The 23342-nt window shown below is 42.4% G+C and overlaps 1 protein-coding gene across 1 annotated transcript in view; it reads left to right on the forward strand.

Moving 5' to 3' along the window:
* The window catches only part of col27a1a (collagen, type XXVII, alpha 1a), a 70186-nt gene that overhangs the window by 6004 nt on the left and 40840 nt on the right, over positions 1–23342 (forward strand). The window contains exons 3-7 of the mRNA XM_040158162.1: positions 3933–5446; positions 9185–9238; positions 15576–15629; positions 18118–18171; positions 18318–18371. Of these exons, the coding sequence (XP_040014096.1) occupies positions 3933–5446; positions 9185–9238; positions 15576–15629; positions 18118–18171; positions 18318–18371 (1730 nt within the window). The remainder of the gene's footprint in view (positions 1–3932; positions 5447–9184; positions 9239–15575; positions 15630–18117; positions 18172–18317; positions 18372–23342) is intronic.

The following is a 23342-nucleotide window of genomic DNA, read 5'->3' on the forward strand; positions in this document are numbered from 1 at the left end:
TCCTGCTTTTTAACATCACTGCAATGGCATGAATTTAGAGGCAAAATGTAAATGGGATGTCCGATGACCTAGGGGTTATGTTTATAGCCCGACTGATACAGGATTTTTGGTAGTTAAAAAAATCTCATAATGACATATCGGCCAATATTCATATTAATTCTAGCTGGGGATGAATGATGCATGTCATACCCCTTTACATCTCTCCCTGCATTTTCTGTGTGTGTTTTCTGTGTTTTAAATAAGAGCAAGAATTAGTCTCTGACTTGATCCACGTGAGAGAGCCTTTGTTTTCTGTTATATACGTTTGCATGTTATTCATTTTCACAATTGTTTACTCCAGAACTAATATTGTGGGAATACATATACAAGTATAACTGTAAGGATGATTTTTATCGTTAAGAAAGATCATAAATGGCTCAGTGTAAACTAGTGGTTGCCAGCCAAAGACAGATCATTGGAGTTTGTTGAAATCATTGACTTCATCCTCTACAAGGGATAACATTTCAGAGTGAAGAGCCTTGGCTATTCTCTCTTGAGTGATTTGGCACAGAGTGAAGCTATGAACTCCAGCCATGTGTTAAACACAAGTCGGTGTGCGTGTTTGTGTGTGTGTTCACATCAACAGGGTATGCTGTATGTCTAAAACCATGTGGTTATGTACGCCCCAGTAATAGAGCAAGTGGTATTTAAATAAAGAAGTTTGGAGACAGGGGTCATATGTACAGAACAGATATATGTAATGCACCCGCTGCTTCACTGCCAAGTCCCGTTGTCCTTTACTGCAGAAAGGACCACACAAAGAGGAGAATCCCCTCTGTGGATGGGTATACACTAAACCCTCTATAGGTCTTGTTTCATCAGACTATTTCATAAAGCCCTAATGTTTTGAGGCAAGGAAAAAGTCTTACAACCCTATACAGTGAATGGAAAGTCCATAAAGAAATTGCTATAAATGAGGCATGCTACCATTTGGATCACTTTTCGGAGAGCAAAAAATTATTGTTTCATATGTGTGTTATATGAGTACAATCTCATATAAGATCAGATTCAACATATGTTAAAACTTGTTATATATTAGTAGCAGTCAGTAATTGCAGTCTGGGCAGATTAGTTTATGTGAAGTTTTTGTTGACATGATACATGTGAGAACTCTCTCTGCAAAAAACATTTGAGTTCTGAGCTGCTTCCTCCCTCAGGTCTCATTACTTGATAACTACCAGTACTGCCAGGGATCAGATTCCTGCTCAAAACATTTTTTGAAAAACTTTCCGTGCAATTATATATTTCCAAAGTCTGATGCCCCAACAGTGGTCTAATGAAGCAACCCTCGTATTATAGAAAGACACGCATCTCATTGAAGTCCTTGCTAACCATGGCACACAAGCAACTGTTAGGACTTACCATCTGTCTTTCCCCTCATCTTTCCCACTTTCTGTCATCTCAACAACATTGCTTGTCCACTTTTCTGTCTTTTCACAATCATGGCTTCTATACACATGTCCCCATTAGAAAACGCCCAGTGACCACAGGTTAGAGTGAGCCCAGAGTCAATAAAGATGGTGAGGGGCCTAGGTCTGAGATCACAGGTCATATTGAGAATCTCTGGAACCACTGAAACTGAAACGCTGAACAGAGAGTCAGTTGGCTGAAAGGCTGGAAACTGTATTATGCCTCCAGGCAGGAAGATGCTGTACTAACTTGATGTTACTTTGGCCATGTTCTGAATGTCCAAATTGACTCTGTTGATGAGAAGGACAGAGAGGAGAAAGGAAAAGGGGAGATTGTCTGATGAATCCGATGTCCTTTTCATTAATCCCCTATAACCTTAAAACAAAGAAGCCATGCCTTGACATCAGTGAAGCAAACATTTCCACACATATACTTTAACATACTTTAACAAGCACTCAGATTTGCTAATTGGTGTGGAAGTAATATAATTTTTCCAGAAAATGTACATTTAGATCCTGAACTCTGCCCCTTGTGCCTCAAAAATCAATAACACATATTTGTTAGCTTTATACAGTAACACTTTCTTTTTGCCTCATAGGGGAGTGCACTGGCCAGATGGTCGCTAAGAGAGGATTAGGTCCTTTAGCCTGATTTTGTGTTCCTGGTACCGGCTGGTTTGGCCTTGACTGAGCCCCCTCACAATTACCTCTACCAGCCGTCATGTTTCCAACACCACGGGGTCAACACAAATGTCAATGTCTTGTCTTGCTCCATGTGTCACATGACCATGGCTAGATATAGGCACTTTGAATCCCTAAAAAAAATATTGAGGTATGGTGTAGGGATAAATGTATTTCCTGCATTATTTTCTCTCTGTTTCATGGGTTATTAAATTTGAGTGAATTTATGTAATGTGACAATTAGTATAAAAAAGCAAAAAGCACATTTTTGTTTAAATAACCATAGCATCACTTTTCTATCCTCAGTGTCAAACAAAATTTAAAAAAAAAAAAAAAGTTTATAGGTTTCATTTAGGTCTCTTAAAAAGCATAACCTGACAGCTTACGCACTTCTGCTGCCATGCCAGCACTTCTAGAACAAAACCCAATTCACCGACCAAAGACAGGAAGAAAATTAAAAAAATTACGTAAAGATCACACATTTGGAACCACTGTGCTTTGGTTTTGCTTTGAAACTTTAAATGATTTTTTGTTACCCTTTGGAGCTGTTAAAATGTGACCACATTTGGCTTACATTTTGGTTTGAGCAGGTCCTTTAAGAATTTGCAGGCCTTCATAGCAATAAACCTGCTGTATGGTGGGGCCATTTGTTGTGCACGTGCTTGAAGTTGTTTTACACTTCATGAGAGTCATACAATTAAAATTGTGCAAAAACTTGCATAGTTGGAGAGAAGCACGAGTCAGCAAACCACTGACATTTGAAAAAAAAAAAAAGCCACCATAGAACCTCTGCAGCATCTACGCACTCAGAGGGCATGAACCAACCACCCAAGGTTACTCCACACTCCCCTACCATCAGCCTAGTTTTTGTCTGTCTAGACCTATACATAGTCATTTATTTTGCTCTAAAGCTGCACTAGACAGCCTACAGAAGCAGTTTGTAAGCCTGAAAACCCAATGAGTTTATTATTCTTTGTATGTCATTTTTTGTTTTAACTATCTTTTTTTCCGTCACTTCACCCTGCAGTTTTTGAAATCCATTTCTATGTGAACTGCTGTTCTGTGTTGCACATAAGCCACTGTATTCAGTCCAATCGCCACTGGCAAAGATAGATAAAATATTTTGCTGAGCCTCACTTGTTTAAGGAAGACCAAATTCTCACAATGAGTCCAACATCTCCTATTAATAATTTTACGATGAAATGTTTCCTTCAGCATGATTAGTCTCATTTATATATACTTACTGTTGACGTGTGTGTGTAATTGTTGCTCAAGGGTACATGTTTCTAAATGTTACCACATCAAAACTGGTATTAATTCTGTCCCTTTTAGGCACGTAAAATAGCAAAAGTTTCAGTCCAGATGCTCAGTGTGAAACTAAGTGCCCTTACAATTGTCCTGCCATTGTCCTTGTGTGATGTTTGAATTTTTTTAATACTAGACTTCTTCTTCGCATCTATGAATGTAGCCAGAGGAGGTAACTGATAGTGTATTTCCAGGCTCCTAATTTATGGTAGGAAATATTTTCATCTCTGTATAGGGAGGTTACAGAACATGTAAGACAGACTTACTGTATAATTAATTAAATAAAACATACATGGAATAACCAAGGATAAACAAATCAGAGGTGTTCTTACAAATAATGTTAAGTCTTCAAACTTAAAATAAATCTCGAAGTTCTAAAAGAGTACGTAATCAAAGGCTTTCATTTTCACTTTTCTCCAACTGCACTGGTGTGTAACCTTCATAAACAATTCTGTCATAATTATTTGCACCTCTAACACTGCTCTCCGTTCTATCCAGATGTGGACATCCTCCAAAAGTTGGGGCTTAAGGGAGAAAAGCCGTCACGCTCGGTGCCAACAGGGGTCATTCCATTCAGATCAGGGATCATCCTCAACCAGCGGGCGCGCATTGAGGCTCCTTTGCGCTCAGTCTTCCCAGGAGCCATCTGGCCCAACTTGGCACTGGTCCTGAGTGTACGCTCACACCGCATCAACAGTGCTTTCCTCTTTACCCTACTCTCAGACCGCAGGAAACTCCTTCTTGGTCTGCAGCTTGTACCAGGCAATCTGGTCCTTCACACGGGACCAAACACCTCGGTGGCACTGCCCTATGAGCCCCATGATGGTCAGTGGCACCAGCTGGCGGTTGGAATTAATGGACAGAGAGTGACTCTATATGCCTCCTGCGGAGAGCAGAGTGTTCATGCAGACTTTGGGTGGGACAGTGAGGAGGGACTGGCTCCAGAGCTCCATAGCTCCTTCCTGCTGGGGCGGACAAGCCAGCAGCAAGCTTCAGCACACTTTGAAGGAGCCATCTGCCAATTTGACCTGGTCCCTTCTGCACAGGCAGCTCACAACTACTGCAGGTACATTAAGAAACAGTGCAGGGAAGCTGACACATACAGGCCTAACCTTTCTCCCTTGCTGCCAATCCTTCCACAAGAAACAAACATCACAGCTACCGATGCTAGCCCCAAACGTGGTGGCCTGGACATGGCTAGGAAGCCCACGGGGCTGAGCCTTGCCAGGAGTGTTGCCGCTGCTGCCTCAGCTGTCAGATATGTGGCGCCCACCCAAACAATGAAACCCAACCGTGGGACCATTCCTACACCCCTGCTGGGAACTGTGATGCCAGTCACAGTCCAGCTTGGTTTGGCCTCCCCGCCTCTGAAGGCCAGGACCAAAACTGTCACAGCACCACTCAGGACAAGAGTACCCCCTGCAAAACCACCAACCCCAAGACCCTCTACTTCTAAAGTTTCAAATCAGAAACCCTCCAAACCCTTTCCTCCAAAGCCCACTCCTCATAACAGCCCCCAAAAGACAATTGCAAGAACAGACAACAAGAAAAAAACTACTATTGCAGCCACTACCAGCACCAAAACCTCCAAGACAAAACCTGACTCTGCCTTATCAGACCAAGATGCAGTCCCAAAGAAACCACAACCCACCACAGCCAAGAAAACTTCTCCCAATCCTAAAGTTACGACATCCAAAGCCATTCCATCTAAACCCAAAGCAAATTCTGTCAAAGTTGTCCCTTCTAAACCATCAATATCCAAAGTCAACCCCTCAAAATCAACAGTCTCCAAAACTACAACTGCTAAAACCTCCAAGCCAGTCTCCAAACAGGTCAAGCCAACAAAGCAAGCCAAAACAACCAAGGCTCCAGTCACCCCACTACCTACCAGACCTTCATACAACACAGTAACAGCACCTGCTACTGATGGCTTCCAGAGCTGGGAGGTGCCACCTACTCAGTTTTCCTTGCTGGCTGGACCTGTAGGAGAGAAAGGAGAAACAGGCCCATCGGTAAGTCCCTCTAGTCTGTTTAGTTGGTTATGTGAGTGTGTTTGTGTGCATGTGCCACAAAAAAAGGCCAATCAAGTAAATTAACTGCATAGGCATATATGTGCTTGTGCACTGTTATTTGGCTCAGATAGAGGGGTAGCTGGCTTTAGCATATTGTACAAGCTCAAGGCGAGACAAAGATGGTATATGAGTACAAAAAGATAGAGACTTCAGGTGAGCCCCAAATCATCTTGATTTTGCAGTGATAAAGGTTCTGCAAAATGAAGATGAGAAAGAAACATGCAGGCTATGTCTCAGCGGTTTGTGCCGGCAGTTATGGGTGGTGAGTTTGATGGTTTACATTAGCAATCGTGAGTGAGTGAAGTTCTTCCATTAGAGACATCCCAGTCTATACTGGTCTTTGTCATCACTGAAAGACCAGATTTGAATCTAGTCGCTCAGGGGCTGGAAATAAGAGACACCAGAGATATGTAGGTTAATGTGGCACTATCTCCTTTCCCCCACAGGTTAGAAATCCAACTTTTTCTCCCTCCTTTCCTCCTTCCTCTGTGCACCAGAACCCTCCAGGCTGGGTGTGACGTGTCAGGTCTCACGCCTCACGTCTCTGCACCAGATTCCTCGGTCCTAGAGGGCTAGTGGAGGTCACATGTGCCTCTTTCAAAGCAGGGTCAAATGTCAAAGCGGTCAGTAAACACCGTCATTCAGCTTCCTAGCGCAGGCACAAAGTTAGGCTCGGCCTAAAGTACTGTATACTATGGAAGTGGGAACACTGAGGCGGGCAGGTCAATTTTCACCTCTTCCATAGATTTCAGTTCACACCCGTCATCAGAGTGCATATCAGTTGCGATGAACTGAGATCCACTTGAGATCAAATTTAGCTTCCCTGATCACAGATGATTTTATTTTAGGGAAAAATGTGACTGCTTCTTACTGAAGAATTTTGTTCAAGTTTTTTAGTTTAGAGAAACTGTGCTTGGGAGTTTCACCGTGTTATAACCCTACACAGTTTTTCGACTCCAATTGTAGTCTGAGCAGTCAGAAGACTTAGTGTCTCCTCAGCATGTTTTGGGTGTGTTTGTACTTGTATTTAAAGCTACCCTTGTGATTGAGTCATTTTAGAGTAAAGTGTGAGCAGGGGCTGTTTGATACGTGTGCCTTATTCTTTTTAGTGGGCTCTAATTTGCTGCTGTGGATTGCTGAGCGCAGTGTGTCTAGTGTTGGCTAAATTACCTATGAACTGATGTCCACACCACACTCCATCGTCATTACAGTGAACCAAAGCACTACCTGCAATCTCACTATAAAGTCCTTTAATCTATCATAGAAACAAAATTGTAGGAGGATGATTAGGGGAAGTTACAAGGTCATTTACTGAGGGACTGTCTGACACATTTACAAGTGCTGATACCAAAAAATCTATGGTAAGTTAACCGATCTCAGAGCAGAGCTTTCAATACCAAACTGAAAACTAAACATCTAAGCATATGAAACTCAAAAGGGTCGAAACAAAAACTGTAGCATGTGGTCTGGTTATGGCCCAGGAGAGAATCTGTGTACATGTTCTATCTATTACATGTGCTGAAAAATGTGTGTTTGTGTGTTTTGTCAGAGTCCCGACTTGTTAGACTGGATGGAATATATATTGAGAGCATGCATGAATGTGTGAATGTGGGTATTTGCACGCATATGTGTGTGTGTGTGTGTGTGTGTGTGTGTGTGTGTGTGTGTGTGTGTGTGTGTGTGTGTGTGTGTGTGTGTGTGTGTGTGTGTCTGTGTTGCCATGTAGTGCCCTGGGAGAGCCCAGATGAACCCAGTCACGCTTCTTTGTCAACATAGTCTGGATTTCATAAACACACATGCCATGTGCATACTCTGTCTCTCACTCCTTCACACAGTTTCTTACACACACTCTCTCGCTTTTATACATATACACACACATGCCAAATCTGAAAGTAAGAAAAACATTACATTCAGAATCTTCCTCTGAAAGCCATAATAGATATGTGTTTTGGACTTGTGTTTTCAATGTTCAGAAGCTGCACTCTGGCTGCCAGGAGAAACATCCGGTGCAGGCACAGATATGGCAGAGTTTTCCACCTTTAGCTTCTCACTGCTGCTTTAAAAATGACTTTCTTTGAGATGTCTTCCACTGCACACCTGAATGTATTTATATGTTCTGAATTTTTATGTGATAGACGAAAGTGTTAGTTGGAGTTTTGATTTGACTTTTTTTTAATTGAAGCTGTACTGGCTGTCAGTTTAAGTTTTATTTAAACCTGAACTGACTGTTTCAAAATGTCTTGCATATTTTAGGCCTTCAGTTGAATTGTACCTGTAAGCTGCCTGAGTACTTAAATTTTGCCACAATTAGAAAGCTTACATGCAGTTTAATTTGAAATTATAGCAATAAAAGATCAGAGAGGAGTTTGTAGATTTGTGCTGTGTATTCCAGTGGTTTTGAATTGTTTTTTTTAATGAAATTCAAACAAGTAAATTCAAATATTTTTTTTAAACTTGCAATTAATTGCTTTCACAGATCACAGCAACACTCTGAATGCATAACTCAGATTCCAGTGTCAGGTGACACAAATCATGCCCTAACTTCCTCCTAGGCACAGTCAGCAAGTCTAAACCTCATAACTGAAAATAGCCTTTGCCGTCAGACTGTTTCTGAAATGTGGTGATTGGAAAGAAAGAGCTATGCTAAAGGTGGAAAAAGAGGAAAAGACAGTCGGAATAAACAAACAAACAAGTGTAAGGAAGAAGAGCCAAACCAGGGGGTGGAAGTGTTTAGATGGACAGGGATGTGTGTTGATGTTGACAGGTCTTCTAGCTACCACTGAACACACCACTTGTAACAATAGGGGTGGTCTCAACCATGGAGGTCGTCCTGGAAGAGATGGTGGAGGGCCAGTTATAATCAACAGAGCTATATAAACCAGATCTCAGACAGACACGCAGGTAGCTGCTAAGAATACAATAACCTTTAGACTTAAGGCTGTGTGTGTATGAGAGGGTTGGCACTGTTTTGAAGGTGGAATTGTTTTTGAAGTTAACCTTCGTCTTTCTTAAAGTTCATAGCCTTGTGAAAATTTAGATGAGGAAACTACAGAGAGGATACAACGCACACATGTCAATAACTGCGCTTTGTAGTAGATGCTGCTGCTTTGTTTACCACATCCTCATATCTATGTTATCCCAGGAATCGAATTTAACAACATAGTAAAAATACTGTAATGCAAGTTACAGTGAACTAAACACTTTAAAAAATGCATTATAGAGGCTTTAACACACGCTTACGTCAGGATCCAGAGGCCTACAGGTAGCTCTTAGTTCGCCCCAGCTGCCACAGGCACTCTGTTTTTCCTCACCTCTCCTTTTGCCTCTTTTTTGATTAAAAGAAAACGAATGAGCACAAGGCTGATAAAGCCACACAGGGGCGCAGGAAATGACCTGTTAGTTCTAGTGTTTCCACGGTTTCCAGCCACACAGCCTCAGAACTTCCTGATGGTTAAGGCTGACCTCTCATCACCTTGAGATGGAATTACTTCAGAGGGAAAAGGTGTCACTTTTTATCCTGCAGCCAGTGTGGAGCCTGTCTATGGAAGCACACAAAGGACTATTAAGGAACTGATGGTTTTGACAGAGTGTGATAGAAGGAGATTGCTTAAGTATAGAATAAGATCATCTGTATGCTAAAGGTCAGTATGCAACACTGACTGAATGCTCTCTCTCCAGGGACTGCCAGGACCTCCAGGGAAGACAGGCCTGCCAGGCAAGAGGGGTCCTCGGGTAGGTATCCCTGCTTTCCCTCAAACACCTCCAGCCACATCAAACACACCTCCATTTCTAACCTCTAGAAACAAATTTGTCTGGTTTCCAATCCAAATATTTTTTTAATGCAACTGTGTGAGTAAGCGTGTCTTTATTTAGTTTCATTGTGTGTCTCTCTGTGCATATCTGTGTGTATGTTTGTGTTTTTGCTACTGCCGCTGACACACATGTTGACTGTAATCTCAAACACAAACAGTCAGTAATCACCCCCTTGGCAGAGAAGCCACTCAGAAAAACAGACAGACAAGGACAGAGAGGACAGTATCTATGTGTTCCAGCCTCGAAGGCGAAGTCTTGGACCGTTTTCTGCAGTTACAATAATAACCTGCCAAGTCCGGCTCACACATCACTTGAAATCCCTCCCATCACCCAGATGACACACAAACACACACACAGACACACACACATACACACACACACAGACACACACACACACACACACACACACACACACACACACACACACACAGTCTCCCTCTCTCTCTCTCTCCCTCTCTCTCCCTCTCTCTCTCTTTCTCCCTCACATACTCATGCACAACGTTTTCCTATGCAGGGAGATTGACCATATTCAGCACGGGGCTGTGAGTGCTGACCTCCCACCCCTAAGCATAAACAGGAAAGCTCCTATAAAGACGGCCTTTCAAAAGGCTGCCTGTGCCACAGGATGCCTAATAAAAGCACTGTAAACAGACAGAGAACACATGGCTCCACTGGACTTTCTTCTGAGCAGTTGCAGCAGGCTGCACCGACCTTTCATTGGAATCCCATTCTGGACTAATGAAAGACCTCTTTCTCCAAGGCAGTTAAATAGATATCTATAGATGTCTCATCCTTGGCTCTTCTTTCAGTTATTCTCCTTCACTTCCTCACCTCCTCCCTCACACGCCATGATAGCGATGCGGTTCTAGATATGGCAATGTCTGTCAGTCGGTCCATCACTTTGGTACAGGCTGAAACATCTCGACAACTGTACGCTCTGTGCGCTCTCGACAACTGTATGCTCTCAGTAGAGTTATCGATGCTACTCTGAAGATGAATCCTTATGACTTTAATGCTCTCCTGATTTTTCCTTAAGCACCACCATGAGGTTGACATCTGTGGCGTGAGAATGTGTGTACCAGAAATCTGGTACACAAATTTGTGTTCCCCACAGGATGAACTGTAATAACTTTGGTCCTCCCTTTAATTTTTCTCTTGGACCATCATCAGGGCAAAATTTAATTTTGCTCAGAACTTTATGTCCAGATACCTGTAAAACGAATGCATCCTATCAGCCGCAACTGACATTAGCATTTAGCTCAAAGCACTGCTGCGCCTAAGTACAGCCTCTGATTCGCTATCGTCGTTGTAAACTCGTAGTCTTGTATATTACAGACTACAGAAGCCTCTGGCTCCTTGTTTTACAATGATAATTACCGAGCAACCTCCACAAACAAGCTTCTCAGTCGGTTCAGACAATAGAATCATCTAAATGCATCATATATAATTTATTATTTTTTTAGTCCATGTCTACACTGTGTATGCAAACTGTATATATTTGGATGAAGGTGCTTATGTCTTTTTATATGTGAGTGTGTGTGTGTGTGTTTTAAATTACTGTTTGCGTCTGTGTCTGAGCAACTCTTAAACTAAAGTCTCTGTGATCCCCGCCGCTATAGATGTATAAGGAGGTCTTTGTCTGGCTCTAATTAAAGCTATTTAAGCCCCAGCAGCACCTCCCATCCCGTCACTTGTAGCAGTTCGCCAACATCAGTCCCGCTTAGTTGGATTTCGTACGATCTAAGTCAAACTTACCTGGAATAAAACTTTAACTGGGCTTAAAAATCTAAGCACGGTTGTTTGTGAATTTGGTCAAGCCAAGTATTATTTAATTATGATTCCAAGTGGAGCTATATTTGTGGAGCCAAGCAGCAGTTATTCTGAAAATATAACCCGTATTTAACTTGAGTCTTTTAAGAACAGTTTCTCTATTCACTAGCAAGCAATTCATTAATATGATGATAATTTCTCTACAAATTGACAGAGAAATCAGTTACAACAACATATTTAAAAAGTTAAATGTGCACTGAAGCACAATCAGTCCTGGTGGGGAACTGGTTTGGGCTTGAAATTACAACTCAAAATTATCCTTGGTAAAGCCTCTGTGTCTGTTGTCAAACCTCATTCATCAGCAGTATGTATGAACCAATCACCTCATACTGATTTACATCCTGGTGGCCTTTGTCAGCCCCAGCAAACCAGCTGTTGAACTGCTTGTGGCATTGTCAGTGGAAGTGGTTGGTTTGCAAAGTGCAAACAATGAAAACAAGCCTCTTCAATAAAAAAGCACTTGTAAAGGCCATTGGTTTCGATGCTGCTTTAATGGGGGTCACTTGCAAACACGCCACCAGCGTCTGACTCTGACCTCACAATTATTTTGTTTAACACGCACACACACACACAAGTGCACAATACCGCTCACGCACAATCATATACACGCTACAGCACTAATCCCACAGTTTGTAGCACAGATATATATGGCTGTATTTCTGACCTGCTATATATATAGAGAGAGACAGATTATGAAGCTTTCCTGTAAACAAAAGCATTTATCAAGTTTAATTGCTGCTGCCATGGGTGTGTGCAAACACTGAGACAGATATACACATACATACACACTTGCAAACATGCACTCACAAACACATGTTGTCCTAACTCTTGCCAAATTAAGAGCATGGTTTCAATTTGGGAAAAGACATTCACTTGTTGATCACTGTAATAATTAACTCCACACCTGAATTTACGCTGCTAGTGGCTTTTAGGCTGCAGACTCACAGGTGGAATAGCATGATTTGGTCATAAGCTCATTCTTCTATGTGAAAAACTATAATCCAGTCACAGGGTTTTGCCAGAGAGAGGGAGGTTCGCAGCTTTGCCAGGTTTTTTGCATGACCTTCCGTAGCCTTGGATTACTGGAAGTCTGTATGATGACACACAGAGCACCATTGAGCCCACCAAGCACCACCCATGAACCCTGACCTCTGATCCCAGACATATGAGTGTGAGACGCCGTCGCTATGGCAACCGCTGTTAGAACAGAAGCCTCTGCTAGCCAGGGCGAGCTCTTTCGAGTCTGTTTGTAGGCGTACAATGACGACGGTGGTAGAAGGGTGTGAGAGGAAATATACGGTGGATGCATCGCTGGTACACAATCCTGTGTCTATCTGAGGACTGACTGCATGTATTCGTCTGGAACCTGCTGGGTCAAAAGGGTCTTTGTCTGGGTGAAAAAAATCTCTGTCGCCCATCTTCCCTCATGCTTCCCCCTCCAGACTGTTGCTCTGTCACAAAACCTTATTCCACACTGCTTCACCTGCACGTAAACCTTAGTCAGATCCCAGATGGACATTTCTTATAGAAAACTGGAAAGCTACGACCACAAATAACTTTCAAATGAGTAAAAGTGTTGAGCTCTGCTTAGGGCAGTGTGTTGGGCTGTTTTGGTAACATCAGGTGAAAGATCAGCTTTTTAAGGGCCGTTTAATCCCTAGTGTAAACTGTGTATATGGATCTCTCCTCTGGAACATTTCTGTAATATGCTCCAGGACAGTATAAAGCAAAGTCCCATGCACCAATTCACTATTTTTGCAATCCCCCTTTGGTCGCTTAATACATTTTTTAATACCAGATTTTTAATGCTTGGCATAAAACTAGCTCTAGGTTTCCATTTTAATTTTCAAACTGGTCATGGCCATTATGAGCTATTACTGTTATTGTTGTAAATGCCTAAATAATACTTCGGATTACTTACTATTTCCTTTTTCATATGCTCTGGTCACTGCATGATGTATTTAAACTTTGGCTCTTGAAGCAAATAAAGTTAAGTGGTTGGCTTTTTACCAGCACAGCATAATTCATTCACCCTGTCAGGTTCCGTTATTATTACATTTTTCTGTAATTTATGTGGATATGAGCTGCAAATTCTGCTCTTTTCATTCAGCAATGGCAAGGCATGCTGTTGAGATTTTAACGAAGAGTGAAATATTTTCCTGAATCCGCAGAGGCGTGTGTGCGCGGCGTGCGTGTGTGTCTGTGTGCTGACTGGGATCTCTAATTATGAAGACATCCAGCGGTTTCACATGCTCTCTTGATCTATTGTTAGTTAATCAGACATTTCCACTTGGGCTCTAATTTGGACTCTCTTTTATCTTTAATACGGTGACTGTATATACGTTTAAACAGTTATGAGCTAGTGTTGAAAGTCTGACTATGTTTACAGCATAGCCCATTAAAAGGGTTTCTGTGTGGGAATGTAACCTTAACAGTGATGTCATGCTTCCAGATTTAAGATCCACCATGTACATACACAGTATTTCTTGACTTTACGTTGCACATGTGGATGTAGCATTTTGTGGATTCAATTACAGGTATTTATACACCTCAGAGCAGAAACATTAGGAGCTATCATTTGTTTAGATTTTGACCATTTGATCTCAACTTAGAATCAGTATGAAATGCACAAAGCACTAGCATTATTACCACCACAGGAACCACAGGAACCACAGGAACCACAGTAACGCCCTGCATCGCTGTTCAGAGGTTGGCGGTTTTTTTCATTTGATAGCCCTCAGCTTGTGTGCACCCCACCCTGGTCTTTTCCAATTAGACACCTGTTGTCAGAGAAAGGGACACAACATGGAGGCAAGAGCACAGTACCAAATGTCGGTGCCAGCCCGTGCCTACCAGTGTACTGCCTGAACTGCGGTGAACCACAGGGTTAATTTTGAAGCATGTAATTCAAACATGTCTAGTTTGTTTAAGTTTATTTAAGGCATAACAGCGTCTCTTAACACTGTCTGGGCACAGTAACTCTCGGGGGAACGCCAGCTAAATACAAACCGAAAATGAAAGGGGAAGAGAGTATGGGAGGAAAGGAGGCGAGAACTGTAAAACTTGAGAATTCTTGGAATCAAATATCTTGTGCGTAAAACATAACTTAAAAGCAGATCAGGTTTTTAGAATATTTCAGATAAAAAAGTTTATTTTAGCTATCAGTCTCTTTGGAAACCCTGAGTGTTCTGTGATTCGCTCATTAGAGGTAACAACAACTTTACGCATGCTTAGTTATTTCCTGTTCATTCATGGGACACTCTCTCTCAAGTGAATCAGACATGACTGTCATCATAGCGCCCTTTGATAGGATGAGCAGTAACAGCAAAAGGTATTTATGTTGTCATGTCTGCACCCGACCAGTATGTCTGTTTTTGAACTTTGGTCAAAGGGCTTTTTTGTTGAGCTGTATAACCCAGCCCAAAACCCGGATGACTGTTTTTTTTCTCTGTAGGATAATAGAGAGATGCCTGGGTCTGGGTGGGTGTTCGTGGATGTTGTTTTTTGATGCTGCAGACCAGATCACTAACATAATGGCTTCCTGATTTGTTTTGACTCACCTCAGTGAAACTCGCTGACCCGGCTCTTAAAGCAGTTGCGGGTCTTTTTCCGCCCTCTCTGACTCGTTCGACCCTTGACCCAGTAGAGGGGGGGGTAGGTTAGGGCCCAAGGGTGCCACACCACGTGGAGGGCAAGAGTGAGGTCAGAGATCCACAGGGGAAAGTCACTCAGAGGAAGAGAAGGTAGACAGATAGACGGATAGATGGGTGGCGGAGACTTAGCAACCCCCCGTGCTTTGTCAGGTGGCTGCTGTTTAAACCACAGAAAAATGCGTGTAGATTCATTCTCTGGTTTCCAAAGGTTTTCTGCTAAACCTTCCCATGGGGGCTGCTGGACAAGGAGCAATGGTGCACATTACCAATATGCTGCTACTGTAGATCTCACTTTGTTTTCTTTCAGTCACAGTTGTGTTCCTTTCCTAAGCAACAGAATCCCAAATGTTATGATACACAATGATCTTCATTACTCATTAAGACGCCTGGCAAGTGTGTGTTTGTGTGCGTCTATGTGTGTGTGGAGAAGGGCCAAGGAGTGTGAAGCAACAAGGGGCAGGAAAACCACATCCATATGGTGAAGCAACTCCACAGAGCCCAATTTTCCATAAGCTTCCACCCCCAACACCAACCCCAAATACCTTACCACCCAACTACACACACACACACACACACACACACAGTTGATGTACAGGAAAATAGGTTAAAGTAGCATGAAGGCTGAGTTTCTCCAGACAGTCTGTGCCCCCCCTTCTCTGGTCTCATTCACAGTAGCAAAGCCACAGTCTGCATCAGCGCTATCCCAATATGAAGACTTATTGAGATCTTGATCACCGTTTAATTATGTTTTCCTCTTTCTGGCTTATCCACAGGGCGCTCCTGGTCCCCATGGAAACCCTGGCCGACCTGGTCAACCCGGGCTCAAGGTATCTTACGCAGTTTAGTTTAAATCATGATCACAAATGAGCCTTCCTTTTTGGGCCCAAGATCCCAGCAGTCACGTTGATTTTTCCACAGTAAACCATTACATTATTATGTATGACTCTAATTTATAAGAGGTTCATGACCTTCTCTTGCCTCTAATATGAATGACAATACTATGAGGCTGTGTTACATTTTCAGTATTTCTATATCAGCTTGAATCCATAAAGAGCAACAAGAGTAATGGGGTTTTATGGCTGAAGAACCAGGGCCATTGCAATTCATAGCAGTGCAGCCACACCTGGGAGTTGAGACACTACAAACACAACAGCACTTAATACTGAGGAGTTGTATCACTTTAACATGTGTGCTGAAGGGGTCAATGTTGGGATTCCCATTTGTTTAAAGTTCTTTAAAGTTTTTCAGATTCTTGGAGATCTATTTAAGCTCTCTGTGTTAACCAAATATAGTATAATGTGTGTGTATGTTTATGCATTTATATCCTGTTTCTGAGTAAAATTAATGCAAGTCTACACTGTGTGCTACCCAAGCGGAGACAGGAGAGAAGGGTAGTTTGATGCCCCGGGAGTTGAAGTGATTTATCAGCAGCTCCAGGGAAAGACATTACAAGTCCGAAAGGGAGAACTCCAAATAAATCTCTCTAATTTTACTGTGTGAACAGGAGGTGACCATGCCCAAGACAAATTCCCCAAGTCCCTCATCTGATTGTCTGGACTGATGTATGACTTAGCAAACACACTTGACCTCTGGCACTATGTGTTAAGAGTACATAGTGAGAAGCACTACCTGTATTTGAAGTGTATTATAAAAAAGCCTTACAGAAATTACAGCTGGGGTCACACTGCCCTCCCCCATCACTAGAGCCCTGACCTCCCCAGGTCACCCAAAGGGACTGTTTTTTGTTGTCTCACTGATGTAATTTGTTATTCTTTCTCTTTTCCTCCTCTGTTCTTTTGAATTACATTCTCCGCCTTTCCCAAAATTCTTCCCATTCCCCTGATTCTTACTCTTATCTGCTATTATCTCTCAAGAACTTCAAGGAGTAGTTTGACATTTTGGGAAATACTTTAACATGTCAATGCGTTAAGATGTGAAAGCATTGACATGTTAAACAAATGCCAATGCCTTTTATACAACAAGCTGTATGTTAAGGTTCTCGGCACGATCAACAGTTTACACTCTTGGGAAAGGAAAATTGATTGGGGAATCCATTAGCCTTTTGGTTAAAGGAATAGTTACTTTCTTGCTGAGAAGTAGATGAGAAGATTGATACTAGTCTTATATCTGTATGCTAAGTCTGAAGCTATGGTAGCGGTAGCTTAGCTTGGCATCAAGACTGGAGACAGAGGGAAACAACTAGCCTGGCTCTGTCCAAAAGTAATACACTTCACCTACCAGCGCATCTAAAGCTCACTAATTAACATGTTAGATCGCATTTGTTGAATCCATAAAAAAAGTCTGTAAAAATGACAATTTGTGATTTTATGTGGGGGTATGTGCAAGATTATTTCTTTGCTAGCAGCAGTGACCTCCTGGAGTCTCTAGGAACTCACTATACCCAGCCAACAAAGTAATTATTGAGCTTTATATGTACTAGTAAGTGGATTTTGTATTAGATTTTGCTACTATTGGAATTGGCTGTTTCCCACCGTTTCCCATCTTTATGCAAAGCTGAATAAGCACATTTCCCTATACTATTCCTTTAAGAAGCATATCATATAACCATATAAAAATTCTCGCTGGGGACGTTTGTGAATGTCATTCTCCTCTTACTACAAAGAAATAAAATAAATTCGAAAAAAATCCAAGAACATGAAAGGAACAGCTCTGGAGTGAAAAAAAGTGGAGCTGAGATACTCTACAAGGCAAACATTTGAAACGTAGCCTCAGTGAATGCCTCAATGGTACAGTGCAGAGGATTCCTCTATCTGGCAGGTGTGTTGAGGGAATGATTCTAAAGTGTTTGATGTCTCGGGGCGCGCTGTGTTTTTTTACTCTTTCATTGTTAATAAATGAAGCAAGGTTGTAAATAGCAGGGGTCCAGGGGGAAAGAAAGAGAGTCAGAGCTCAGTGTAATTTCCGATCCATAGCTTTGATGTGCTGAAGCCCCATTATTGTTACCTGCTGACAATGACGCTTGGTGTGTGTGACTGGAGGGGCACTGAGCCAACATAATCCACTGCAGCTTAGAAAAGCTTCTGTACCAATTTTTCTGTGTGAATTTATCAGTCACATAATAACTCAAATATCGTGTTTTTCAGCAGTTGTAGCCTCCCATTATCTAGTATGTGATTTCATAGAGGCAAGCTTTTGTAGCCTTAACCTTTTCCCCCGTCCAAATGAAAGGTGATGGCGAGCGAAATGATTTAGTTAATATGTTTGTTAGTCAGATGCTGTCAGAGATTGAAATCACTGAAGGAGTTGAGTAATTTTCACCCATACAAAGTCCACCTTTGTTTTTTTTCTTGTCAGGGGAGAAAAGGAGACCCTGGCATCTCACCTGGGCCAGCACCTAAAGGAGAGAAGGTATTGTATCCCTCCTTTTCTTACATGCTACATTAGTTTGTAACGACGTCCTGTTTGGCAAGCTCCTAGCACATTTATGATTGCTATTTCTGCAAACCAGCCAATCTTGCATTAATGCCATTCAACATTCTCTCTTTGTGTTCTAGGGAGACTCAGGGATTATTGGCCCGGTTGGACTGACTGGACAAGCAGGTCGTAAGGTAAGACTGACCGGCTCAGGTCCCTCCAAAATTTCTCAAAAACTTTGCACCAAAATCCTTCCAATGAAATAAAATTCAGTGTTTTTAAATGCAGGCCATAAGAGCTCCCATTTACCGGTTGATGTTGTGACCGAGTATAGTGCTTACTGTTGCAAAATTTGAATAGTGAGGCTACTGGTGTGGGAAAGCCTAGGCAATTAAAGTTTACAAGCATCAGTGTCACCATTTCATAGGCTTAATTGTATTTTTGTATTGTTTCTGCATTGGTGCTTTCTTTTCTTTATGTTTCTGCATCTATGTGTGTGTGTGTGTGTGTGTGTGTGTGTGTGTGTGTGTGTGTGTGTGTGTGTGTGTGTGTGTGTGTGTGTGTGTGTGTGTGTGTAACCCAATTCTCTCCATCTATCTTGCTCCTTTTGTGCTGTGCTTACCATTTCTTCCATGTGTGTTTTCTGGATCCTGCACACAGGGGTCTTAATGTTGGCAGGAAGTCTGCCATGAGGGATGAAGGGTTTTTTTTTTTTTGTCATCAGGGGAAAGAGGATGGGGGTCATGCTCTCATACACTCATACACAAAATTGCCAGTGTCTTAGTTGTTACTTGAGTCACAACTTGAGTCATTCATGCGTTTGAGGAAGAAAAAATGGGACAGAGCGTCTGGTAGACAGGAGTGAACTTGAAATGAACACATTTGGGACATGATATGTGGTGTCAATGAAGAGGTTCATCTGACTTGAGTTCATCTGGCAGGGCAGTGGGGGTAGATCTGACAAAAAAAGAACAGGGAACCACTGAATTAGAAGGCATGATCACAAATTTTTTTGTCAGGTATTCTCCCCAGGTCTGAACAAAAAATATTCTGTTTCATCTTTTCCCAAACAATCAGATGTAAAACATACATGTAATGGTGGCAGAAGAAGATCTCATTCTGTTTTCAGTCACATTATGTATTACGTGGAACTGAGCCATACACACATTTCAAACAAAGTAAAAGCATTAGTTGAGTAATTGAACATAGCAAGAAGATTGTGAGCAGAGGAGTAAAGTGCCTCTGCATGTAGTCACTGTATTCCTAGAGCCACAGTGCTCTGTAACAGAGTGTTGGAGTCTAGTTGGATGGCTGCCTCAAGCTTAACATATGGCTTTTGTTAGGAATTTGCTTTTCTGTGTGTGTCTGTGTGTGTGTGTGTGTGTGTGTGTGTGTGTGTGTGTGTGTGTGTGTGTGTGTGTGTGTGTGTGTGTGTGTGTGTGTGTGTGTTAGAGAGAGAGAGAGAGAGAGGGGGAGAGAGAGTCCATATGTGTGTCTGTCGCTCTCTTTCGCACACTCTCAGTCAGAATGGAAACTGACTTGACGGCCTATTAAGAAGTTAGACAGTGACATGTGAATCAGAGCTGCGGGTGAGAGAGCACAGGTCGAAGGTTGACCTCTGATGTGAGATTAGAACTAAATGATCATCAAGCCTAAAGGTAAAATCACCTCGCAGAGGCAGAAACGGAAAGTGCATACACACGCCTGCATCTGTACCGGTCTACACTGAGACGAGCAGCGCAGAGGCTCAGTGAACCGTCTTGATAAAGCCCAAGGGCACATTATAGCTGCTCATTAGGAGTCTATCAGAATGACATCACACACTCATGTCTGGGAAGTTGTTGTTATAGCAACTTCATCAACACACTCTGACATCATGAAAGGATGCCTCAGGTATTGGTCAATGAACCACAGACTTGATGACTGTAGAGGAAACTTGTTAAATAGACCACAAGGAGTCAGTTTCCCTTCTGTAAGCAAACACAGGGAGGCTTATTATCCCCTTTTCATCCTGCGCTAAACAAAGTACAATAACGTCTTGCAGCTCTCAGCTGTGCTTTACACTGTTGCTTTTAATGAGTGTTGTTCCGACATGCCTTCACATCACAGTACTATGACCGAGGTGTGAGTCGATTTCCAAACTGTGCTGTAGTAGCGCAGACTGTGTGTCGAAACAAGCTTTGTTCTGTTCCTTTTTGGTCAGCTCAGGTGGAAAGTCCCCGCCGCTCCCTGATGCAGGTCTCTCCACTGAGACGTTGAAGCTTGGTGCAACATCAGTACAATGTTAGAAGGCGATGACTGCTTTCATTGCAATTACACCGGAGTGGCGGGCCACCCTGAAACACCCATGTGCTGTTTCTTCGTCTTCGTAGCTCTCTAGCTGTTTGACTTGCTCTGTCTCGCATGCTTGGCACGTTGCTCTGAAGCTGTGGTTTAGGAAAACGGGACAACAGCAGCTTTTCCTCTGTTCTGCTCAGCATTTTCCCCTTCCACCTTCTCTGTCTCCCTCACACACTCGCCCAAATACACACACACACACATGCTTACAGGCTCTAAATCATCCTTAGTTTGACACTTCGACAGGGAATTCTGGAATTTGGCTGCTGGTTTTCCATGGAAAACTTTAATGGAGAAAGCAGTGGTGCTTTGAACGTATAGGAGACTGTGATTTTACACCGGCAGACAAGCCAAGCATGTTCCGCTCTGTACAACATTTTCTTCTACCAAGCAGATTCTGAATGGCTTTTCAGTGTGGTAAGCAGGGTCAGGGAGAGGGGACACACACCGGACCAAACCTCAACTACAAGGCCACATTACAAGCCACATGTCTCACCTTATTGCTTCCAACCTTCTTTTTTCTATGTGTATTCCCACCACTAGTTGATCTGTCCCTTCTCACTTTTTGTCTCATCTTTTCTACATCTGTCTCTCCCACTACCTCTGCTTTTTCTCCACAAAAGCCAAGACATACTCTCTAGTAGCATTGTAACTCAGTTTTTCAGCTGCAGGGTTTTAAATACACATTCTTAAAATTTTTGATACTCTGGTTTACTTCCCCATCTTAACAAAAGGAGTTTTTGGACTGAGAACAGTCTGTGTCTGTATTTGTTATACTTTGTATCAGTACCACTAGACTTTTTAGGGTTTGCTTTTTGTGTGATCAGGGCTTTGAAATGTAGTGATTCAAGGGGGAGTGGATTGTAAAGATTGTTTTATTTGGACATCAGATATCAGTGGGTACCAAATCTAATTATGTCTATAAGCTTCAGTTGATGTTTCCCGAAACCTTTTTTTATAATTAAAGTAACGTATTTAGATTTTGAGAAATATGTTTATTGGTTCGCTTGCCAAGAATTGAATGAAAAGATCTTAGTGTTGCAGGTAGTTATAAAAACTAGCAAAGAGAAACAGTGTTGTCCTGAAAGGTCAACTGTTTTGAGATACATTCATGTTGGGTCCTTGTCTACAAGAAGTGCTTACTGTATGTGCCATACGTACATGTGAGGGTTTTTCGGGTTATCAGTGGTTGACACCGACCACTATTGATTTTCATTGCCCCTTTAAGTACACAGTGATAATGTACATTTTTGCATGTAAATGTACTATACATTAATCCTCATTGTGGATAGTCAGGTTGCTGTTGCCACCTACTGTAGTTTAGATTTTGCAGAGATAATTTTCCTTTCAAATTAAGTCCAAACCATAGTTCTAACAAGAACATCCTATCAATACAACGTGGAACGATAAACTGTAATTTCCCCACAGGGGCTAGACAGTGTAGTAATTATACTCGCTGGCTTCATTTTTACAAGACAGTTTATTGTATAGCATTAACCTGTCTGAAGCTCCCCAAGACCTGTTCCAAACCAGACGCTCTCCATTTAGCTCCTGAGCACGTTGCAGATTAACATATCCATATGCTCATCAACATTGAAATTATGGGTGACTTCAGATCAACCATCATTTTTCTTTGCATGTTTCAAAAGAAGTACAATAAATCATTGCCCTGTCTTCCACTGCGCTAGTAGTTTAACAGTGATACTGCATGCCAGCAAACATGCTGCTGAAATTGCGGTTCAGACAAGGATGACACGAAGAATGTTTTTTCCACCGGGTAGATTTCAACCAAATTGGCTGGTTAGGTTCAAGCATTTGTTTGTTTCGTCTGCCCCCACCAGACATCCGCACGGAGGGTTTATGTTCTGCTGTACATGCAACACACGCATGGAGCCAGATGATTACCCTGAGCAATCGTCTGGCTCCATGCTGTAGGGTGATTTTGGAGAGAGAGAGAGAGAGAGAGAGAGGTGGAAAAATGAGAGCAGAGATTAATGAGGTGAGTGGTATATTTCTGGTACCCTGGCACTGTTCAGTGGAGGCAGACAGTGGAAGACACATATTCATCATTTGCGGTTTAGAGCTGCGGACAGACACGAGGCCTGCACTCATATGAACAGCCACAAAGTTAAATGTGTACAACGTAGCTGGTACGGAGTCAGAGGAATGGTATATCATTGGCAGACAAGATATGTCTTTTATTTTGTTTTTGTCAGAATGCGCTTAGCAGTCCCTGGGGCGCTCTTTGGCTTAGTGAGGTAGGATTACAGGGTGCTACCGGGGAGCTGCTGTAAATGAAAAGCATTCTGGTGGGTTTATCTGATTGACCACACATGCTCATTAAGCAAGTGGCATTGTAAACACAGGCGGACCGCTGGGAATGGCCGCTCTCATTAGCAAGCTCATAATGAGTGAGATAAGGATCTCAGATGGTCTAGCTGAGGTTGGGAGGCTATGGTTAATACCCCGGACTCACAGCGCATGTGTGTGTGTGTGTGTGTGTGTGTGTGTGTGTGTGTGTGTGTGTGTGTGTGTGTGTGTGTGTGTGTGTGTGTGTGCGGTTAGTGGACCTCACAGCACAGCTTGGGAACATAAGCTGCTACACATGTTTGTACTATAAGTAAGCCATGTAATAAGAAGACTGTGTACATGGGTCATTGTGTGTGAGTGTGGACGTGTTTCCCTGCCTGCCCCTTGCTTATGTGCGTACAGTGTATGCGCACACATGTGCATGCGTGTTTGCACGCCATGAGAAAGACACTGGGTCACTGCATCTCCCGAAAAGCTGGTTGAGGTCAAGAGGTGGACGAAAAAAATGGAAAAGGTCT

This window comes from Xiphias gladius, chromosome 20 (assembly GCF_016859285.1).
Source record: "Xiphias gladius isolate SHS-SW01 ecotype Sanya breed wild chromosome 20, ASM1685928v1, whole genome shotgun sequence".
Lineage (NCBI taxonomy): Eukaryota > Metazoa > Chordata > Actinopteri > Istiophoriformes > Xiphiidae > Xiphias > Xiphias gladius.